General features: G+C 38.5%; 1 protein-coding gene across 1 annotated transcript; it reads right to left on the bottom strand.

Moving 5' to 3' along the window:
• Positions 1-21,258: 21,258 nt before the first annotated feature.
• LOC110882610 (alpha/beta-gliadin clone PW1215-like) lies at positions 21,259-21,711 on the bottom strand. The gene has a single exon (XM_022130591.1). It carries the CDS (start codon positions 21,709-21,711, stop codon positions 21,259-21,261), a length of 453 nt encoding a protein of 150 aa, XP_021986283.1.
• Positions 21,712-22,585: the final 874 nt, after the last annotated feature.

Genomic DNA, 22,585 nt, shown 5'->3' with positions numbered 1-22,585 from the left:
ACCTACATTTGTCGGTGCTTATGGTAAGTTAATTTTTGCGTCGTTGGTAAAAGGTTTGATTATTGTTTTGTTACAGAATGCTGAATGTCAAGTCTAACACTAAAGAAGTGGATACATTCATTTCCAAGTATTCCAAGAAGCGTTGGGAAATTCCTACTACGAATAAGAATGATATCTTAAATACCGATACTTTATATGTTTATGGTAAAATTTGTTGGCATTAGGAACTTATGCATTTTTGTTGCTTTGTGCAATACGTTGTTAGACTTTATGCAGAACTCTGTTTGCTCCGTTTATTTCTTATTTCCTTATCGCATGCCTAGTTGGGTGCTTATTTTAGATTTACGCCGTATGCCGGAGTTGATTGCATCATGGTAAGCTTAGTACTTATCGTTTTTTTATTAATTGTCTTTTCTTATGCTAACGGAAAATTACTTGCTGTTTCGTAGATTAATCGACACACACAATTCCAAGATAGTTAGTGCTTTTTTGTTGTATCAACCGACGGGCGTAACCACTGATTAAACCCTTTTTGTCATAGCCAGTGGTGGGGAAAAACTACCACAAAAACATGATGCTAATACTTTTGTAGTACACAAAAATTCAGTTGGGCTTATTATTTTTGTAAAATTGTTATTTGTAATGTTAATTTACTAGATTTATGTGCATTGTTGGTTGTGTTCTATGCTTTTTTCGTTTTCCTTAATTTGTTAATGTATATTTCATTTTGTATGAAAGTTCGTGCCTTACTGTAACACCCCGAAAACAGGATTAGTAATTAAACCACGTTAATAATAATGAACTGGTAAAATACCGTAAGTGTAAAATAAACCTGGCGAATATTAGGATTTAAATAAACAATCCTTTATTAGTCAAAAAGAAGAATAAACGCCTTGAGAAAACAAAGTTTATTAGAAGCCCGAGTTAATGGGACTTAAAATAAAACTGGTTATGATTCCCAAACCCATTAAGTTAACTAGGAATAATTAACCTAGTTAATAATATGCGATTAAGTGATAAATAGTGAATTATAGCTTCTTTCGAACAAAATAAAACATAAGGGACCAAAATTGTTAACTTGAAAGTAAACTAAATAAATAAATATAAAAAAAGAAACACACACACAGTGTGTGTTCGTGTGAGCGACCAGGAGAAGAAAGGAAGGAGAGCTAACCCTAGTCCTTCAAAAATCTTCAAATTGAAGCTCAATTCAAGCCTTAAATCGATGCATGAACACATAAAAACGATCACCAAGCTTAGGGGATCACAAGGTATGTCAAATTTTTGATATTTATGAAGTTGAGATTCTTGATGAACTTATGAAAATCAAAATTCAAGCTTGAATGAGTGACGTTTGGGTGAAACTAGGATGAATCCATGTTTAGGAACGAACCCTAGTCAATAAATTTACGAATTGGTGTTCAAAATTATGAACTTCCTAATCACCCACTTAGGTGTTAAATGAGTTTTGTAGGATGAGGAAGAACACTAGAATTTTGATTAGGAAATGGGTGTTATTGGATCTCCATGGATTAAGTCTAGGTGTTGTGATGCGAACTAGACATATGAACTTGCGAAAGATGTTTAATAATGGTTAAATAACTAATCAAGAACTTGATTTTAGGTGTATAAAACATTATGCCCACAAGGTGTTTGTTAAAATGCCTAAACGAATGTTGATATGTTGAGATTATGAAAGAAACACATAATTGGCTAAATAGACTAATTACGTGTGATACGGAATAGTAAGGATTCTAAATATCCTGTTGATTTAGACTTAATTGTGTAAACCATGTGATCGAAAGTAGTTAACTTTTGATAAGTTAAGTTAACTAATGATGAAGTCGAATAGTAGTTTCGACATAGAAAATAAGTAAGGTGGAATAGTCGTGATTGTTAATGACTAATCTAACCGTCTTGTAAATGATGACGATAGTTTGACGCTTAACGAGCTAGGTGGCGGCTTGGGAAAAGAAGCGAGTCAAACGGATCGGGTACGCGGAAAAGAGTATAACCGGATGCAAGGTAAGTAAAGTTTACACCCTCTTTTGTAAGTTATGTATTTATTCATAGGTTGTAAATACGACAAAAGCTATATCCAAAATATGGTTCCGACACGAAATGAAACGGGACGGAACATATAAAATAATGATAAACCATGTGTCACACCCCGATATTTCCACGTATTACCGGTGGGCCCGGCGGGGAGTATCGTGACGTAGTTGATATCATCATAGTCAAATAATCACAGTTTAATGCATAACGGAAGTCTTGGTAGAAAATATTAATACAAACCGAAATGCAAAGTATAAATAAATATTATACAGACGGTTGTAATTGGATCCACAGGCGGATCTAAAACAGAAAACAAATTATTGTTCGACAGACTTTAAGCATCAAGAACTTGCAAGATTCTTTAACTAATGCTCAGGAGCTCCCAGCCAATTTCGCTTAGTACCTGTCACTTAGTCTTTTTGAAAAATACGTCAGTTTACACTGGTAAATACAATTAACTGACTCTTTTGAAAACATTTATGAAAATTGATTTAAATGCACAAGGCACAAATATTCTTTTATAACTTGGGACAATTATATAAATAATCTTGTATACAGATTTACATGTTTGTCGTACGTTCAGGGCCTGGGATAGAAGCCGAGACAAGATTAATAGACACACCACTAATATAAACCCACAAGAAGTTATCCTCACGAGTGGGTATATCATTTTACATACGTAACTGTCAGGTGTATGCCTACACCCCGTGCTTAAGTCGTGGCCATTTTCAAATGAAATGAGCCGAGGATATCCAGGACACGGTCATATTAACCCCCAAATGCTTTGTATCAAACAAGACGGATTAAAACGGGTGTCAATGATTTAACCTCTAATCTATTAAATATTCTATACCCAACTAAGCGGTAATAATTTACCGTATCCCAAGCCCGTATAGGGAAAATAAGTTAAAAGTATTTACCTGAGCTTAAAATGTAAATTTTGTATTCTCAGCCGTATATCCTACTCAAACAAGTGTAGGTAGCTTTTACCGGGCTCCTAATCTAGAACGAAGGTTTTAATAACCTATTAGATTAATAACGGGTCTTATTTAAGTTATGAACTTAGACCGGTTAGTTTAAAGAAAGGTTTACGGTACGAAACGCAAGATTAAGCTGTGACCGGATTGGAATGTAATTTACACCCGACAAGTATGGAGACTTGTATAAAATGGGTAAACTAAATACATTCTGGATTTTGAAGTAAAAATGATAAGGTTTGACCCGTTTCGGTTAATTTATGCAAACTAGTAACATAAACCGTACCGAACGCGTATAAGCATAACGGGTAGCCGGATGAGTCATGTACAAGTTCCATAAGTTATTATGCTTAAAATATATTGTGATATCAGTAGGATATCAACAATTATGCCCAAAAAGTTTTTTAAACCAAATTAAGCCCCGTGAGGGTATTTTGGTCATTTTAAAGCTTATAAAAGAGGTTTAATAGTAAACTGAGGTTCTGGTCTAAAACATTCAGCAAAAATATTTATTTCATCATGTTACATCAGTAAGATATCATACATATGTTACATTCAGTATTAGAATTTATTTATAAAATCAGTAGGTAACAATTCTTAGGTGTTAAATATGGTTTTAAACCATACTATGCACCTAATTATCGTAAAAGTCGATAATTGACGATATTTGAGATGTTTATGAAATTCTGAGATTTTGTTCAGCCTTAAATGTTTAAAATATTTTATTTAACATATAACATCAGTAGGAAAAGTTTTGGCATGTAAATCACCTGTTAATCTCATTTTATTAACAAAAAAGGGTATTATCGTCATTTACCGATTTATACGAGAACTCAATGATATGGTCAGTTTATAATCTGACCAAAAATTTCAGAAATCCCTAAAAAATAATATCAAAACAGTAGGTAATGAGTTTGGTGTCAAAATTTGGGTTTAAACATGATTTATGCTAAAAATCGTAATTTAATTAATAAAAAAAATTAAGTTTTACGATATTGTGCATAACTTTAGTTTGAGACCAGAAAATGATGTCAAATTTATTTGGCATGCTTATATATCAGTAACAAAGGTAATTGCATGTTCATATATTTAAAAAACTCGTTTTTATAAAATAAGGGCCTAATAGTCAACTTTTAAGCAAATAACGGAAACATGCAAATAATCTCTGATTTCTAAGGGACCATGTAGTATAACCTCAGAGGGTTATACTAACATATAATATGGTCACAAAGGAACCCTAAGGCATAACTAAACTAAGCTATTTCGGGTCAGAACTTGTTAGTGCATACATCTGTCGACTTCGTCTTGTATCGAGTCTTTGTCTTAAATGTCAGATTAGGGCACATTGTACGAGATTTCCCGACATGTCCATATGTGGGAAACCACATGTTCATGTGTAGGAAACCACATGTCCGTATGTGGGAAACTACATGTTCATATGTGGGAAACTACATGTCCGTATGTGGAAAACTACATGTTCATATGTGGGAAACTACATGTCCGTATGTGGGAAACCTTGTAGATAGTTTCGCTTTTATGGTCATATTGGGGTTTCGCTTTTATGGACATGTCCATATGAGCGAAACCTAGTCCCTATATATACCCTAGGAGCGAAATCATTTGTAACGTGTTCTTGTTTTCCATACCGAGGTGCTGCCGGTGTGAGATTTGGTTGTAAACGCTGTTATATCAATCAAAAGTGTGATTTAAGTGAAGATCTAGCTGTTTCTACGTCAGGTACTTGTTTTCCGCACGTGTATCTGATCAAAACTCCTCTGATAGACTCGTTCGGGTCAGAATACGATCCTACAGAACTGAAAGTCAAAGCAAAAGTCAACTTTTGCGACTTTCGGTTGCAAACCGAACCTAAACTCAGAATTGTCGGGTTGAACATGCCTAAACATGTTCTCATATTATTTACCAAGTTATTAAAATGATAAAACTGATATTATAGCTTCTACAATATCAGTTATGAATTTTATTTAAAAACTGACCCGTTTGACTTTTATTTTAATTACTTTGACCCGACAATTAACTAAGTAAACGTGATAATTAGAAGGTGCCCTTTTGAGGGATTATCACCTACTTAATTACCAACACATAGCCACTTTCAATTCGAATAATGGCTGGACCATTTATGATTAATCAAAAAGTCAAAGTATAATTACGATATCTTTGACTTTCGGTCCTTAAACTAATAAAATCTTAACTACAGAAGCTAAGAACACTTACAAAGGTCCTTAGCACGAAAATTTAACTTGAGAAAGCTTCCTTTGGTCCAGGATGCTCCAGAGAATAAGTTTGAGAGTGAAAATGATAGTGCAACTCTCAAATGATCAAACAAGGAGCTATTTATAGGAATTTGGAGGTTGCTAAGATCATTCCAGCTGTTTAGGGAGTTAACAAGACGATCACAGATGTCCCCATGGCAGTAAAAACCATTAACCTGCCCCTGGTATTGCTCAGAAGCCATGCAATGGCGGTGGACAGGCTGCAAAATGCAGCTGTCCTGTTTTTGGTCGCTGGCAGCTTGGTCGCAGCCCGCGTAGACATCAGCGGTGGCTTACGCGCCCCGCGATGACCCCTGATTCCGGTTAAAACTTTGCAAACTGTACATTTTTAGTCCCTGGTCCTTTTTAAGTTTAATTAACTTTCGTTTATTGCAATATTAACCCCCATAGTTAACTTTTAAGTGTCTTGGGTCATAAAATAAACATCGTTAAGCTCCCGGTTAGTTACGAGATCACCCGAAATGTACTAGTTTCTCTTGTTGACGTATTTAATCCTTATTTCTTGGAAACTACAACTTTAATCACTTATTTGCATCAAAACTCCACGAAATCATTATCCGATATTTGTGAGAGTATAATAAAATATTACAAAGTCTCGGGATCGTTAAAAGGTCACTCAGAGGTAAGAATTAACATGTTGACACGTTTAACCCTTGTGCTTTATAACTTTTAATTTTTAATCACAAATGGCTTCTTGCGTCAGATAGTTTACTCAATAAAGAATACGAACATCGTGTAAGGTCAATAAGAGACACAAGTTTGGCATGTTGACACTTTTGGTCATTCCACATACATCTTTACACTGTTTGTCAACTTTAGTCCCTCAAAGTTAACTTTTAACATGATCAAGGTTTATGACACGTGTCATCACTGAATTAGCCATGATTTAGCGAGGTGTTACATCCTCACCCCATTAAAAGAAATCTTGAACTCGAGATTTACTTAAACAAATGAGGGTATTTCTGTTTCATCGTGGATTCAACTTCCCACGTATATTCTGGGCCTCTACGGGCATCCCATTTCACCTTTACAATTGGCAAAATCTTTCTTCGAAGCTTTTTAATCTGTCGATCCTCGATCGACAAAGGTTTTTCAATAAACTTCAAGCTTTCGTCAATCTGCACGTCCTTATGAGACATTGCTAGCGATTCATCAGCTAGACATTTCTTTAAATTGCAGATGTGGAACACATTATGAACTCCACTAAGTTCTTCAGGTAGATTTAGCTTATAGGCTACAGTTCTGACACATTCGATTATTTCGAATGGTCCGATATATCTTGGGCTCAACTTGCCCTTATTGCCAAATCGCATCACCCATTTCCAGGGTGATACCTTGAGTAATACTTTATCACCTACCTCGAATTTCAGAGGTTTACGCCTCTTATCTGCGTAGCTTTTCTGCCTATCCCTGGCAGCTTTCAGATAATTACAGATCTGAACAATCTTGTCCGTCGTCTCCAGGACTATCTCAGGTCCTGATAGTTGGGTTTCTCCAACTTCCGACCAACAAACTGTGTAGGATCGTTGTTTGACCCGAACTAGCCAATTAGATGAGTTTTGGATCCGAATCAAAGGCGGAATCAGTGAAACGGACGTGGAAACAGCTTGATACTCTTTAATATGTCACTATTATTGATTTAATAGTCTTACAACACCTGGAAAAATTTTGGCAGCACTTCGTTACCAATTTCTAATTCCGTACCAAACCAAACGGAAACAACCCTATATATAGAGATGTAATTCCGTGTGGAATTACTTTGTTAATTCCGTACGGAATTACTTCCAACTATGTAAAACCTGTTTCCTCGTACTACGAGCCCTGATCTCTCAATCCTAATGAGGTGATACAAGACGAAGCCAACAGACATAGTGCACTAACAAACTGGCTTTCTACACTTTCTTCCATACAAAGCCTCAAAAGGCGCAGATTGAATGCTCGAATGATAACTGTTGTTGTATGAAAAAATTCAATCAAAGGAAGATGGTTATCCCAACTTCTACCCAAATCAATAACACAAGCCCGGAGCATATTTTCTAATGTTTGAATCGTACGCTCACTTTGCCCATCCGTCTGAGGATGATAAGCAGTACTGAAATTCAAACGAGTGCCTAGAGATTGTTGAAAGCTTTTCCAAAAATGAGATGTGTATCTTGTATCCCTATCAGAGATAATAGATACTGGCACTCCATGGAGAGATACAATCTCATCCACATATAGCTGGGCTAATTTATTGGAGCTATGCGTCTCCTTGATGGGTATAATTTCCATGTTTCGTCTTTGTTAACTTGGTAATAAAATCCATAGTTACCATTTCCCACTTCCAAGTTATTCTTTTGGCGTTTATGGTCATATTGGGGTTTCCATGTGGGAAACCTTGTAGATAGTTTCGCTTTTATGGTCATATTGGGGTTTCGCTTTTATGGACATGTCCATATGAGCGAAACCTAGTCCCTATATATACCCTAGGAGCGAAATCATTTGTAACGTGTTCTTGTTTTCCATACCGAGGTGCTGCCGGTGTGAGATTTGGTTGTAAACGTTGTTATATCAATCAAAAGTGTGATTTAAGTGAAGATCTAGCTGTTTCTACGTCAGGTACTTGTTTTCCGCACCTGTATCTGATCAAAACTCCTCTGATAGACTCGTTCGGGTCAGAAAACGATCCTACAGAACTGAAAGTCAAAGCAAAAGTCAACTTTTGCGACTTTCGGTTGCAAACCGAACCTAAACTCAGAATTGTCGGGTTGAACATGCCTAAACATGTTCTCATATTATTTACCAAGTTATTAAAATGATAAAACTGATATTATAGCTTCTACAATATCAGTTATGAATTTTATTTAAAAACTGATCCGTTTGACTTTTATTTTAATTACTTTGACCCGACAATTAACTAAGTAAACGTAATAATTAGAAGGTGCCCTTTTGAGGGATTATCACCTACTTAATTACCAACACATAGCCACTTTCAATTCGAATAATGGCTGGACCATTTATGATTAATCAAAAAGTCAAAGTATAATTACGATATCTTTAACTTTCGGTCCTTAAACTAATAAAATCTTAACTACAGAAGCTAAGAACACTTACAAAGGTCCTTAGCACGAAAATTTAACTTGAGAAAGCTTCCTTTGGTCCAGGATGCTCCAGAGAATAAGTTTGAGAGTGAAAATGATAGTGCAAGTCTCAAATGATCAAACAAGGAGCTATTTATAGGAATTTGGAGGTTGCTAAGATCATTCCAGCTGTTTAGGGAGTTAACAAGACGATCACAGATGTCCCCATGGCAGTAAAAACCATTAACCTGCCCCTGGTATTGCTCAGAAGCCATGCAATGGCGGTGGACAGGCTGCAACATGCAGCTGTCCTGTTTTTGGTCGCTGGCAGCTTGGTCGCGGCCCGCGTAGACATCAGCGGTGGCTTACGCGCCCCGCGATGACCCCTGATTCCGGTTAAAACTTTGCAAACTTTACATTTTTAGTCCCTGGTCCTTTTTAAGTTTAATTAACTTTCGTTTATTGCAATATTAACCCCCATAGTTAACTTTTAAGTGTCTTGGGTCATAAAATAAACATCGTTAAGCTCCCGGTTAGTTACGAGATCACCCGAAATGTACTAGTTTCTCTTGTTGACGTATTTAATCCTTATTTCTTGGAAACTACAACTTTAATCACTTATTTGCATCAACAATCCACGAAATCATTATCCGATATTCGTGAGAGTATAATAAAATATTACAAAGTCTCGGGATCGTTAAAAGGTCACTCAGAGGTAAGAATTAACATGTTGACACGTTTAACCCTTGTGCTTTATAACTTTTAATTTTTAATCACAAATGGCTTCTTGCGTCAGATAGTTTACTCAATAAAGAATACGAACATCGTGTAAGGTCAATAAGAGACACAAGTTTGGCATGTTGACACTTTTGGTCCTTCCACATACATCTTTACACTGTTTGTCAACTTTAGTCCCTCAAAGTTAACTTTTAACATGATCAAGGTTTATGACACGTGTCATCACAGAATTAGCCATGATTTAGCGAGGTGTTACATCCTCACCCCATTAAAAGAAATCTTGAACTCGAGATTTACTTAAACAAATGAGGGTATTTCTGTTTCATCGTGGATTCAACTTCCCACGTATATTCTGGGCCTCTACGGGCATCCTATTTCACCTTTACAATTGGCAAAATCTTTCTTCGAAGCTTTTTAATCTGTCGATCCTCGATCGACAAAGGTTTTTCAATAAACTTCAAGCTTTCGTCAATCTGCACGTCCTTATGAGACATTGCTAGCGATTCATCAGCTAGACATTTCTTTAAATTGCAGATGTGGAACACATTATGAACTCCACTAAGTTCTTCAGGTAGATTTAGCTTATAGGCTATAGTTCCGACACATTCGATTATTTCGAATGGTCCGATATATCTTGGGCTCAACTTGCCCTTTTTGCCAAATCGCATCACCCATTTCCAGGGTGATACCTTGAGTAATACTTTATCACCTACCTCGAATTGCAAAGGTTTACGCCTCTTATCTGCGTAGCTTTTCTGCCTATCCCTGGCAGCTTTCAGATAATTACAGATCTGAACAATCTTGTCCGTCGTCTCCAGGACTATCTCAGGTCCTGATAGTTGGGTTTCTCCAACTTCCGACCAACAAACTGTGTAGGATCGTTGTTTGACCCGAACTAGCCAATTAGATGAGTTTTGGATCCGAATCAAAGGCGGAATCAGTGAAACGGACGTGGAAACAGCTTGATACTCTTTAATATGTCACTATTATTGATTTAATAGTCTTACAACACCTGGAAAAATTTTGGCAGCACTTCGTTACCAATGTCTAATTCCGTACCAAACCAAACGGAAACAACCCTATATATAGAGATGTAATTCCGTGCGAAATTAACAAGGTTAATTTCGTGCGGAATTAGCTTGACTAATTCCGTGCGGAATTACTTTGTTAATTCCGTGCGGAATTACTTCCAACTATGTAAAACCTGTTTCCTCGTACTACGAGCCCTGATCTCTCAATCCTATTACATGAGGTGATACAAGACGAAGCCAACAGACATAGTGCACTAACAAACTGGCTTTCTACACTTTCTTCCATACAAAGCCTCAAAAGGCGCGGATTGAATGCTCGAATGATAACTGTTGTTGTATGAAAAAATTCAATCAAAGGAAGATGGTTATCCCAACTTCCACCCAAATCAATAACACAAGCCCGGAGCATATCTTCTAATGTTTGAATCGTACGCTCAGTTTGCCCATCCGTCTGAGGATGATAAGCAGTACTGAAATTCAAACGAGTGCCTAGAGATTGCTGAAAGCTTTTCCAAAAATGAGATGTGTATCTTGTATCCCTATCAGAGATAATAGATACTGGCACTCCATGGAGAGATACAATCTCATCCACATATAGCTGGGCTAATTTATTGGAGCTATGCGTCTCCTTGATGGGTATAATTTCCATGTTTCGTCTTTGGTAACTTGGTAATAAAATCCATAGTTACCATTTCCCACTTCCAAGTTATTCTTTTGGCGTTTATGGTCATATTGGGGTTTCCATATGGGAAACCTTGTAGATAGTTTCGCTTTTATGGTCATATTGGGGTTTCGCTTTTATGGACATGTCCATATGAGTGAAACCTAGTCCCTATATATACCCTAGGAGCGAAATCATTTGTAACGTGTTCTTGTTTTCCATACCGAGGTGCTGCCGGTGTGAGATTTGGTTGTAAACGCTGTTATATCAATCAAAAGTTTGATTTAAGTGAAGATCTAGCTGTTTCTACGTCAGGTACTTGTTTTTCGCACCTGTATCTGATCAAAACTCCTCTGATAGACTCGTTCGGGTCAGAATACGATCCTACAGAACTGAAAGTCAAAGCAAAAGTCAACTTTTGCGACTTTCGGTTGCAAACCGAACCTAAACTCAGAATTGTCGGGTTGAACATGCCTAAACATGTTCTCATATTATTTACCAAGTTATTAAAATGATAAAACTGATATTATAGCTTCTACAATATCAGTTATGAATTTTATTTAAAAACTGACCCGTTTGACTTTTATTTTAATTACTTTGACCCGACAATTAACTAAGTAAACGTGATAATTAGAAGGTGCCCTTTTGAGGGATTATCACCTACTTAATTACCAACACATAGCCACTTTCAATTCGAATAATGGCTGGACCATTTATGATTAATTAAAAAGTCAAAGTATAATTACGATATCTTTGACTTTCGGTCCTTAAACTAATAAAATCTTAACTACAGAAGCTAAGAACACTTACAAAGGTCCTTAGCACGAAAATTTAACTTGAGAAAGCTTCCTTTGGTCCAGGATGCTCTAGAGAATAAGTTTGAGAGTGAAAATGATAGTGCAAGTCTCAAATGATCAAACAAGGAGCTATTTATAGGAATTTGGAGGTTGCTAAGATCATTCCAGCTGTTTAGGGAGTTAACAAGACGATCACAGATGTCCCCATGGCAGTAAAAACCATTAACCTGCCCCTGGTATTGCTCAGAAGCCATGCAATGGCGGTGGACAGGCTGCAACATGCAGCTGTCCTGTTTTTGGTCGCTGGCAGCTTGGTCGCGGCCCGCGTAGACATCAGCGGTGGCTTACGCGCCCCGCGATGACCCCTGATTCCGGTTAAAACTTTGCAAACTTTACATTTTTAGTCCCTGGTCCTTTTTAAGTTTAATTAACTTTCGTTTATTGCAATATTAACCCCCATAGTTAACTTTTAAGTGTCTTGGGTCATAAAATAAACATCGTTAAGCTCCCGGTTAGTTACGAGATCACCCGAAATGTACTAGTTTCTCTTGTTGACGTATTTAATCCTTATTTCTTGGAAACTACAACTTTAATCACTTATTTGCATCAACAATCCACGAAATCATTATCCGATATTCGTGAGAGTATAATAAAATATTACAAAGTCTCGGGATCGTTAAAGAGTCACTCAGAGGTAAGAATTAACATGTTGACACGTTTAACCCTTGTGCTTTATAACTTTTAATTTTTAATCACAAATGGCTTCTTGCGTCAGATAGTTTACTCAATAAAGAATACGAACATCGTGTAAGGTCAATAAGAGACACAAGTTTGGCATGTTGACACTTTTGGTCCTTCCACATACATCTTTACACTGTTTGTCAACTTTAGTCCCTCAAAGTTAACTTTTAACATGATCAAGGTTTATGACACGTGTCATCACTGAATTAGCCATGATTTAGCGAGGTGTTACATCCTCACCCCCTTAAAAGAAATCTTGAACTCGAGATTTACTTAAACAAATGAGGGTATTTCTGTTTCATCGTGGATTCAACTTCCCACGTATATTCTGGGCCTCTACGGGCATCCCATTTCACCTTTACAATTGGTAAAATCTTTCTTCGAAGCTTTTTAATCTGTCGATCCTCGATCGACAAAGGTTTTTCAATAAACTTCAAGCTTTCGTCAATCTGCACGTCCTTATGAGACATTGCTAGCGATTCATCAGCTAGACATTTCTTTAAATTGTAGATGTGGAACACATTATGAACTCCACTAAGTTCTTCAGGTAGATTTAGCTTATAGGCTACAGTTCTGACACATTCGATTATTTCGAATGGTCCGATATATCTTGGGCTCAACTTGCCCTTATTGCCAAATCGCATCACCCATTTCCAGGGTGATACCTTGAGTAATACTTTATCACCTACCTCGAATTTCAGAGGTTTACGCCTCTTATCTGCGTAGCTTTTCTGCCTATCCCTGGCAGCTTTCAGATAATTACAGATCTGAACAATCTTGTCCGTCGTCTCCAGGACTATCTCAGGTCCTGATAGTTGGGTTTCTCCAACTTCCGACCAACAAACTGTGTAGGATCGTTGTTTGACCCGAACTAGCCAATTAGATGAGTTTTGGATCCGAATCAAAGGCGGAATCAGTGAAACGGACGTGGAAACAACTTGATACTCTTTAATATGTCACTATTATTGATTTAATAGTCTTACAACACCTGGAAAAATTTTGGCAGCACTTCGTTACCAATTTCTAATTCCGTACCAAACCAAACGGAAACAACCCTATATATAGAGATGTAATTCCGTGCGAAATTAACAAGGTTAATTTCGTGTGGAATTAGCTTGACTAATTCCGTGCGGAATTACTTTGTTAATTCCGTGCGGAATTACTTCCAACTATGTAAAACCTGTTTCCTCGTACTACGAGCCCTGATCTCTCAATCCTATTACATGAGGTGATACAAGACGAAGCCAACAGACATAGTGCACTAACAAACTGGCTTTCTACACTTTCTTCCATACAAAGCCTCAAAAGGCGCGGATTGAATGCTCGAATGATAACTGTTGTTGTATGAAAAAATTCAATCAAAGGAAGATGGTTATCCCAACTTCCACCCAAATCAATAACACAAGCCCGGAGCATATCTTCTAATGTTTGAATCGTACGCTCAGTTTGCCCATCCGTCTGAGGATGATAAGCAGTACTGAAATTCAAACGAGTGCCTAGAGATTGCTGAAAGCTTTTCCAAAAATGAGATGTGTATCTTGTATCCCTATCAGAGATAATAGATACTGGCACTCCATGGAGAGATACAATCTCATCCACATATAGCTGGGCTAATTTATTGGAGCTATGCGTCTCCTTGATGGGTATAATTTCCATGTTTCGTCTTTGGTAACTTGGTAATAAAATCCATAGTTACCATTTCCCACTTCCAAGTTATTCTTTTGGCGTTTATGGTCATATTGGGGTTTCCATATGGGAAACCTTGTAGATAGTTTCGCTTTTATGGTCATATTGGGGTTTCGCTTTTATGGACATGTCCATATGAGCGAAACCTAGTCCCTATATATACCCTAGGAGCGAAATCATCTGTAACGTGTTCTTGTTTTCCATACCGAGGTGCTGCCGGTGTGAGATTTGGTTGTAAACGCTGTTATATCAATCAAAAGTGTGATTTAAGTGAAGATCTAGCTGTTTCTACGTCAGGTACTTGTTTTTCGCACCTGTATCTGATCAAAACTCCTCTGATAGACTCGTTCGGGTCAGAATACGATCCTACAGAACTGAAAGTCAAAGCAAAAGTCAACTTTTGCGACTTTCGGTTGCAAACCGAACCTAAACTCAGAATTGTCAGGTTGAACATGCCTAAACATGTTTTCATATTATTTACCAAGTTATTAAAATGATAAAACTGATATTATAGCTTCTACAATATCAGTTATGAATTTTATTTAAAAACTGACCCGTTTGACTTTTATTTTAATTACTTTGACCCGACAATTAACTAAGTAAACGTGATAATTAGAAGGTGCCCTTTTGAGGGATTATCACCTACTTAATCACCAACACATAGCCACTTTCAATTCGAATAATGGCTGGACCATTTATGATTAATCAAAAAGTCAAAGTATAATTACGATATCTTTGACTTTCGGTCCTTAAACTAATAAAATCTTAACTACAGAAGCTAAGAACACTTACAAAGGTCCTTAGCACGAAAATTTAACTTGAGAAAGCTTCCTTTGGTCCAGGATGCTCCAGAGAATAAGTTTGAGAGTGAAAATGATAGTGCAAGTCTCAAATGATCAAACAAGGAGCTATTTATAGGAATTTGGAGGTTGCTAAGATCATTCCAGCTGTTTAGGGAGTTAACAAGACGATCACAGATGTCCCCATGGCAGTAAAAACCATTAACCTGCCCCTGGTATTGCTCAGAAGCCATGCAATGGCGGTGGACAGGCTGCAACATGCAGCTGTCCTGTTTTTGGTCGCTGGCAGCTTGGTAGCGGCCCGCGTAGACATCAGCGGTGGCTTACACACCCCGCGATGACCCCTGATTCCGGTTAAAACTTTGAAACTTTACATTTTTAGTCCCTGGTCCTTTTTAAGTTTAATTAACTTTCGTTTATTGCAATATTAACCCCCATAGTTAACTTTTAAGTGTCTTGGGTCATAAAATAAACATCGTTAAGCTCCCGGTTAGTTACGAGATCACCCGAAATGTACTAGTTTCTCTTGTTGACGTATTTAATCCTTATTTCTTGGAAACTACAACTTTAATCACTTATTTGCATCAAAACTCCACGAAATCATTATCCGATATTCGTGAGAGTATAACAAAATATTACAAAGTCTCGGGATCGTTAAAAGGTCACTCAGAGGTAAGAATTAACATGTTGACACGTTTAACCCTTGTGCTTTATAACTTTTAATTTTTAATCACAAATGGCTTCTTGCGTCAGATAGTTTACTCAATAAAGAATACGAACATCGTGTAAGGTCAATAAGAGACACAAGTTTGGCATGTTGACACTTTTGGTCCTTCCACATACATCTTTACACTGTTTGTCAACTTTAGTCCCTCAAAGTTAACTTTTAACATGATCAAGGTTTATGACACGTGTCATCACTGAATTAGCCATGATTTAGCGAGGTGTTACATCCTCACCCCCTTAAAAGAAATCTTGAACTCGAGATTTACTTAAACAAATGAGGGTATTTTTGTTTCATCGTGGATTCAACTTCCCACGTATATTCTGGGCCTCTACGGGCATCCCATTTCACCTTTACAATTGGCAAAATCTTTCTTCGAAGCTTTTTAATCTGTCGATCCTCGATCGACAAAGGTTTTTCAATAAACTTCAAGCTTTCGTCAATCTGTACGTCCTTATGAGACATTGCTAGCGATTCATCAGCTAGACATTTCTTTAAATTGCAGATGTGGAACACATTATGAACTCCACTAAGTTCTTCAGGTAGATTTAGCTTATAGGCTATAGTTCCGACACATTCGATTAGTTCGAATGGTCCGATATATCTTGGGCTTAACTTGCCCTTTTTGCCAAATCGCATCACCCATTTCCAGGGTGATACCTTGAGTAATACTTTATCACCTACCTCGAATTTCAGAGGTTTACGCCTCTTATCTGCGTAGCTTTTCTGCCTATCCCTGGCAGCTTTCAGATAATTACAGATCTGAACAATCTTGTCCGTCGTCTCCAGGACTATCTCAGGTCCTGATAGTTGGGTTTCTCCAACTTCCGACCAACAAACTGTGTAGGATCGTTGTTTGACCCGAACTAGCCAATTAGATGAGTTTTGGATCCGAATCAAAGGCGGAATCAGTGAAACGGACGTGGAAACAGCTTGATACTCTTTAATATGTCACTATTATTGATTTAATAGTCTTACAACACCTGGAAAAATTTTGGCAGCACTTCGTTACCAATGTCTAATTCCGTACCAAACCAAACGGAAACAACCCTATATATAGAGATGTAATTCCGTGCGAAATTAACAAGGTTAATTTCGTGCGGAATTAGCTTGACTAATTCCGTGCGGAATTACTTTGTTAATTCCGTGCGGAATTACTTCCAACTATGTAAAACCTGTTTCCTCGTACTACGAGCCCTGATCTCTCAATCCTATTACATGAGGTGATACAAGACGAAGCCAACAGACATAGTGCACTAACAAACAGGCCTTCTACACTTTCTTCCATACAAAGCCTCAAAAGGCGCGGATTGAATGCTCGAATGATAACTGTTGTTGTATGAAACAATTCAATCAAAGGAAGATGGTTATCCCAACTTCCACCCAAATCAATAACACAAGCCCGGAGCATATCTTCTAATGTTTGAATCGTACGCTCACTTTGCCCATCCGTCTGAGGATGATAAGCAGTACTGAAATTCAAACGAGTGCCTAGAGATTGCTGAAAGCTTTTCCAAAAATGAGATGTGTATCTTGTATCCCTATCAGAGATAATAGATACTGGCACTCCATGGAGAGATACAATCTCATCCACATATAGCTGGGCTAATTTATTGGAGCTATGCGTCTCCTTGATGGGTTTAATTTCCATGTTTCGTCTTTGGTAACTTGGTAATAAAATCCATAGTTACCATTTCCCACTTCCAAGTTATTCTTTAGTTCAATGCTTTTGGCGTTGATCCTAATAGGTTTGATGCTTTCCTTTCTGCTTAGTGCGTCAGCAACAACATTCGCTTTGCCCGGGTGATAGCGAATTTCACAATCATAGTCGTTCAATGTTTCCATCCAACGACGTTGCCTCATATTGAGATCTTTCTGGTTAAACAAATGTTGAAGGCTCTTGTGATCTGAATAGATTACACACTTGGTTCCATAAAGGTAATGCCTCCATAGTTTTAGTGCAAATACAACGGCACCCAGTTCCAAATCATGGGTGGTGTAGTTCTTTTCGTGCACTTTCAATTGACGTGATGCATAGGCAATCACCTTGCCTTTCTGCATAAGCACACAACCCATACTAGTGTATGATGCGTCACAATAAACGACAAACTCTTCTATCCCTTCTGGCAATGTCAACATAGGAGCATTGCTTGATTTCTGCTTGAGAATCTCAAAAGATTCTTGTTGTTTGGGACCCCAGTCAAACTTCACATTCTTGCGAGTTAACAAAGTTAAAGGTGCAGCAATCCTTGAAAAGTTTTCAATGAAACGCCTGTAGTAACCTGCCAAACCTAAGAAACTGCGAATCTCAGTGGGCGTCTTAGGTGCCAATTCATAATTGCTTCAATCTCAGCGGGATCCACCTGGATGCCACGCTTACTCACCACGTGTCCAAGAAATTGAAGTTCTCGAAGCCAGAATTCACATTTAGAGAACTTTGCGTAGAGCTTCTCTTGTTGCAGAAGTTTAAGAATGCATCGTAGATGTCTTTCATGATCTGCTTGACTCTTTGAATAAATAAGTATGTCATCAATGAAGACAATGACAAACTTGTCTAGATACGGCTTGCAAACGCGATTCATGAGATCCATGAATGCTGCAGGTGCGTTAGTGAGCCCGAAAGGCATCACTAAAAATTCGTAATGGCCATATCTTGTTCTGAATGCTGTCTTGTGCACATCTTCGGTTCTGACCTTCAACTGATGATACCCCGACCTTAGATCGATCTTTGAGAAGTAACTTGCCCCTTGTAGTTGATCGAATAGATCGTCGATCCTGGGCAATGGATATCGGTTCTTGATTGTAACTTTGTTCAGCTCACGATAATCGATGCATAGACGCATCGAGCCATCTTTCTTCTTCACAAATAGAATAGGCGATCCCCAAGGGGACGATCTTGGTTGAATGAAACCCTTCTCCAACAAATCATCCAACTGGGTCCCTAATTCTTTCATTTCAGTCGGTGCCAAACGATAAGGAGCTCGTGCGACTGGTGTTTCTCCTGGAATGATATCAATTCTGAATTCCACTTTTCTGTCGGGAGGTAAGCCAGGTAATTCTTCAGGAAAAACGTCCGAATATTCAGAAATAACAGGAATAACTTCAATCTTAGGCTTTGGTTCATCTATAGTCACATGTGCCATGTAAATGACACAACCTTTCTTCAAACCCTTAGATGCCTTAAGTATAGATACTTGATCAGGCAATCCATACTGCGTATCTCCTTGAATAGTGAGTGATTCACCATAAGGGGTCTTGATAACAACTTGCTTTTTATCATAGGCAATTTGGGCTTGGTTAAAAGATAACCAATCCATGCCTATAACTATATCGAATCCTGCCAATTTCATCGGTAAAAAAGACAACGGAAAAGAGTGATTCCTAATGGATATGAAACATCCATGTAAAATAGTTGAAGCAGTCTCTAAAGTACCATCGGCCAATTCCACCTCATATTTTATGTCTAGAGTTTTAACTGGCAGATTTAACAGTTTACAAAATTTGTTGTCTATAAAGGATTTATCTGCGCCAGAATCAAATAAAACTCTGGCATAAACATCATTGATGATGAAAGTACCTATTATAACATTATCGTTCTACAGTGCCTCCTGGGCATTCATTTGGAAAACTCGAGCATTGGTCTTCTTGGCCTCTTCAGGCTTCTTTGGGTTTTTCGGGCAGTTGGTCCTTATGTGCCCCTTCTCATTGCAACCGTAACAGGTTGCATTCTTCATATTCTTGCATTCCAAAGTTTTATGCTCCTTTGACTTGCAGATTCCACAAGCTTTAGGCTGCGACTGCGAGTCAAGTTTGCATTTCCCAAAATGGTGTTTCTTGCAGGTTTTACACTTGGGCTTCTCACCTGACTGCTGGGAGTCCTTCTTAAACACAGAACTCTTGTTATGCCCAGAGTTACCCTTTCTTTTCTTGTCGGAGCGACGTGAGCTCTCATCTTCCCTTTTCCTCTTTCCTTCATCAGAAGTCTTAACAGACTTATTCCTTATTGCATCAAGAGTGAGGGATAAGGACAAATCCACCACTGACCTATAAGTGGTAGGCCTGGAAGCTTTAACATTTCCTTTGATTTCCAGAGCCAGACCTCCAATGAAGCGCGCTATGCGCTCAGGTTCAGGTGTAACCAGATAAGGGACAAGCCTAGACATGGTGTTGAAACTTGTAACATAAGCTTGGCAATCCAAATTCTTCATGACCAGGGTCAAGAAGTCAGTTTCAATTTTCTCTATCTCATGCTGAGGACAAAAGTTTTCTTTGATCAGTGCCACAAATTGCTCCCACGACAAGTTATAGAGTGGGATTTTCCCCGTGGCTTGAATTAACGATCTCCACCAAGCCAATGCTTCCCCTTTAAAAGACAGTGAAACAAACTTCACAACATCCTGCTGCGCACAACCACTGATATCCACAACGGTATCCATCTCATCAAGCCATGTCATACAGTCTATGGCACCTTTTTCCACTATAAAGTCCCTTGGCTTGCAAGAGACAAAGTATTTATAAGAACAAGTCTTTGAGCGCGGTTCCTGATTAAACACAATTTGCTTAGATGGCAGACTTTTCTGATTTGACGAATGCCGAGAATCGTCGCTATGAGATGTATGTGTATTGGAAGGAGGTTTAGTATGAGGTACAGATAGGGTCTTAGCATGAGTATCACTTGGTTCCTTGAACATTCTGTCAACGGCTCTAGTGACAACATTGTCTATCATTGCTTGTAGATCTGCACCCGTTACACTCATTCTAGTGTTGTCATTCCGCATATTGGGATGACTATTAACCTCTTTTGATTCAGCCATTTTGGAGCTTGATTTGCTATAAAACAATTGACATCAATTTATTCAGAAGTCCATTATGGAATCATCATTTTCGATGATTCATTAACCATGGTAATTATAGACCATATTGTTTAATTTGTTAATCAGATTTATTTAAATTTTTCATTATAATTATTCCTAGTTATAAAATATTAAGGATATTAAAGTGGCACAAAAGGCCTTGTCACAAGGACAGTTTTAATTTATAAGCCATGATCTTATATGATCGAGGCATTAAGGTTTGAACATAGTTCATTACCTTTCTTAACAGGGAGTCATAGACTATAACTGTCATTTGTCTTATAGGACAACAAGTATAGCCCGTAGGCACTTTATCACAAATGGATATTTATAATGTGATCATCTCATTGATGATGTAAGCCATGATTTCTAGATCATTAGGCTAGATAAGGAATTGGAAGAATCCAATATAAGGATGACTAGTGTGACTTTATCGAATCACATTTGCTAAGAGTGCTAACACGTTCTTAGGTGTTAACAAGGATTTATTATCTTAAAAGGCTTTACCATCATGGCAATGTCTAAAATTACATATAGGCTAGGACCTTTAAGATTTTCCTTTGAGATTTAATGGCAGATCAATTAAAAAAATTGAATTGATATTTTGATCAATGGCACAATGTATATGTATATGTTTAATGCCAAAAGTAATTTGAAAAAAGGAAATTTCTCATAAATAAATCCAAGGAATTACAATAATGCCCTAAACGGGCCTTTAACAAATAACTTGTCCTTGCAGGGACTAAAATTAGAAAGACAAGTCCACGCAGGGACCAAATACATAAATGAAATGTCCACGCAGGGACTTAATTGAAATAAAATTACAATACAATAATTAAGGGTTTCTAATAATCCCTCTTCTTTTTCCCCTTAATGAGGTTTTCCAAACCCTTTAGAAGACCGCGGCGACTTCTTTGCTCTTGCTCTACCCTTTGTTCCACCTCATGCAACCTTTGGAGTATTTCTTGCTGCTGTGGTGGTTGAATCTGAGGTTGAGGTGGCTGCTGCTTCTGCTGAGGTTGTGGAGGTGGTGGGTATTGATACCCATATGCAGGGTAACCAGTTGGGTACGCAGGTGGAAAGGGCGAGGGGTAGAGAGCATCGAAGTTTGCAGCCTCGACGTATGGGTTGACGGCAGGTGCATTGTTGTAGTTATAACCCGAATAAGCTTGCTGCTCAAACGGGTTGTACCCAGCTGCATCTGGGCAAGATGGAATTGGGTTTTCATAACCCATGGGTGGTGTAGGTGCGACTGGTGCAGAGTCGACTTCAGAAACAGCATTTGAAGGCCCACCCATTTGCGGGTCTTCATAGAGCGGAAGGTAGTTGCTGGAGTGTTGGCGGGTGCTGAAATGAAAACCCCCACGCACGGACATCCGTGCACTTCTTCTTCACCTCGATGGTTCTGGAGGCGGTGGGTGCTCTGGCGCTGGTGGTGGCGGTGGCGTGACCGCCTGAAAATGTGGGTCCTCGGAGGGAACCCGCTGATGTGGAGGCGAGTTCCGGTGAGGGGGAGTATACTCCCACTTATATGTACTCCACCTTTCGGCCCAGATATCAGGGCCCCTGTATGGCGAACCATGAAAAGATGATCCACTTGAAATCTCGATGGGATGCGTGGGCATCCCTGATGGCGGCATCTCGGGATCTGGATCATCGTCCATCTTCATGTCTTGGTATTCGGGAAAGTGGTCTGCTGGTCCCAAAGGGTTTTGACCCTCTGGTTCTTCAAATTGGTTCATTAGGTTGAACCTGCTTTGGAAGTAGGGTGTGGGGTTCTGAAATGAGTGGTGAGAACCCGAACACTGCAAGGGAATGTATGAGTGGTGTGAGTCATTGGGCTCGTCCTCCTGCTGTGGCCCGAAAGAGTGGTGATATGAGGGCGAAGAGCTAAGCGAGACAGAACGCCTCGCAGGTTCAAGATAGGTCCTCCAATCCTCATGCGGGTTCAAGATAGGTTCAAGATGCTGAGGGTGTACGTCTGTGTGATGGTCCGGCTTCATGATTATTCCTTGTTCCCATCGGTGCCTTGCCACGATCTCCACGTCCACGTACTCTTGGTGGCATGATTTAAGTAAACCTGTAAAAAACAAAGACAAACAAACAAATGATATAAACCAATAAGATTAGGATTAATCCTAGGTCGTTTGCCTAGACTCGGAAGTCAAGGAA

The sequence above is a fragment of the Helianthus annuus genome, chromosome 10 (genome assembly GCF_002127325.2).
Source record: "Helianthus annuus cultivar XRQ/B chromosome 10, HanXRQr2.0-SUNRISE, whole genome shotgun sequence".
Classification (NCBI taxonomy): Eukaryota; Viridiplantae; Streptophyta; class Magnoliopsida; order Asterales; family Asteraceae; genus Helianthus; species Helianthus annuus.
The sequence above is the reverse complement of the archived record's forward strand: the minus strand, read 5'-3'. Positions and strand labels throughout refer to the sequence as shown.

Coding starts and splice junctions, on each gene's coding strand:
- LOC110882610 (XM_022130591.1), bottom strand. CDS start 21,711: ATGGGTGGGCCTTCAAATGCTGTTTCTGAAGTCGACTCTGCACCAGTC.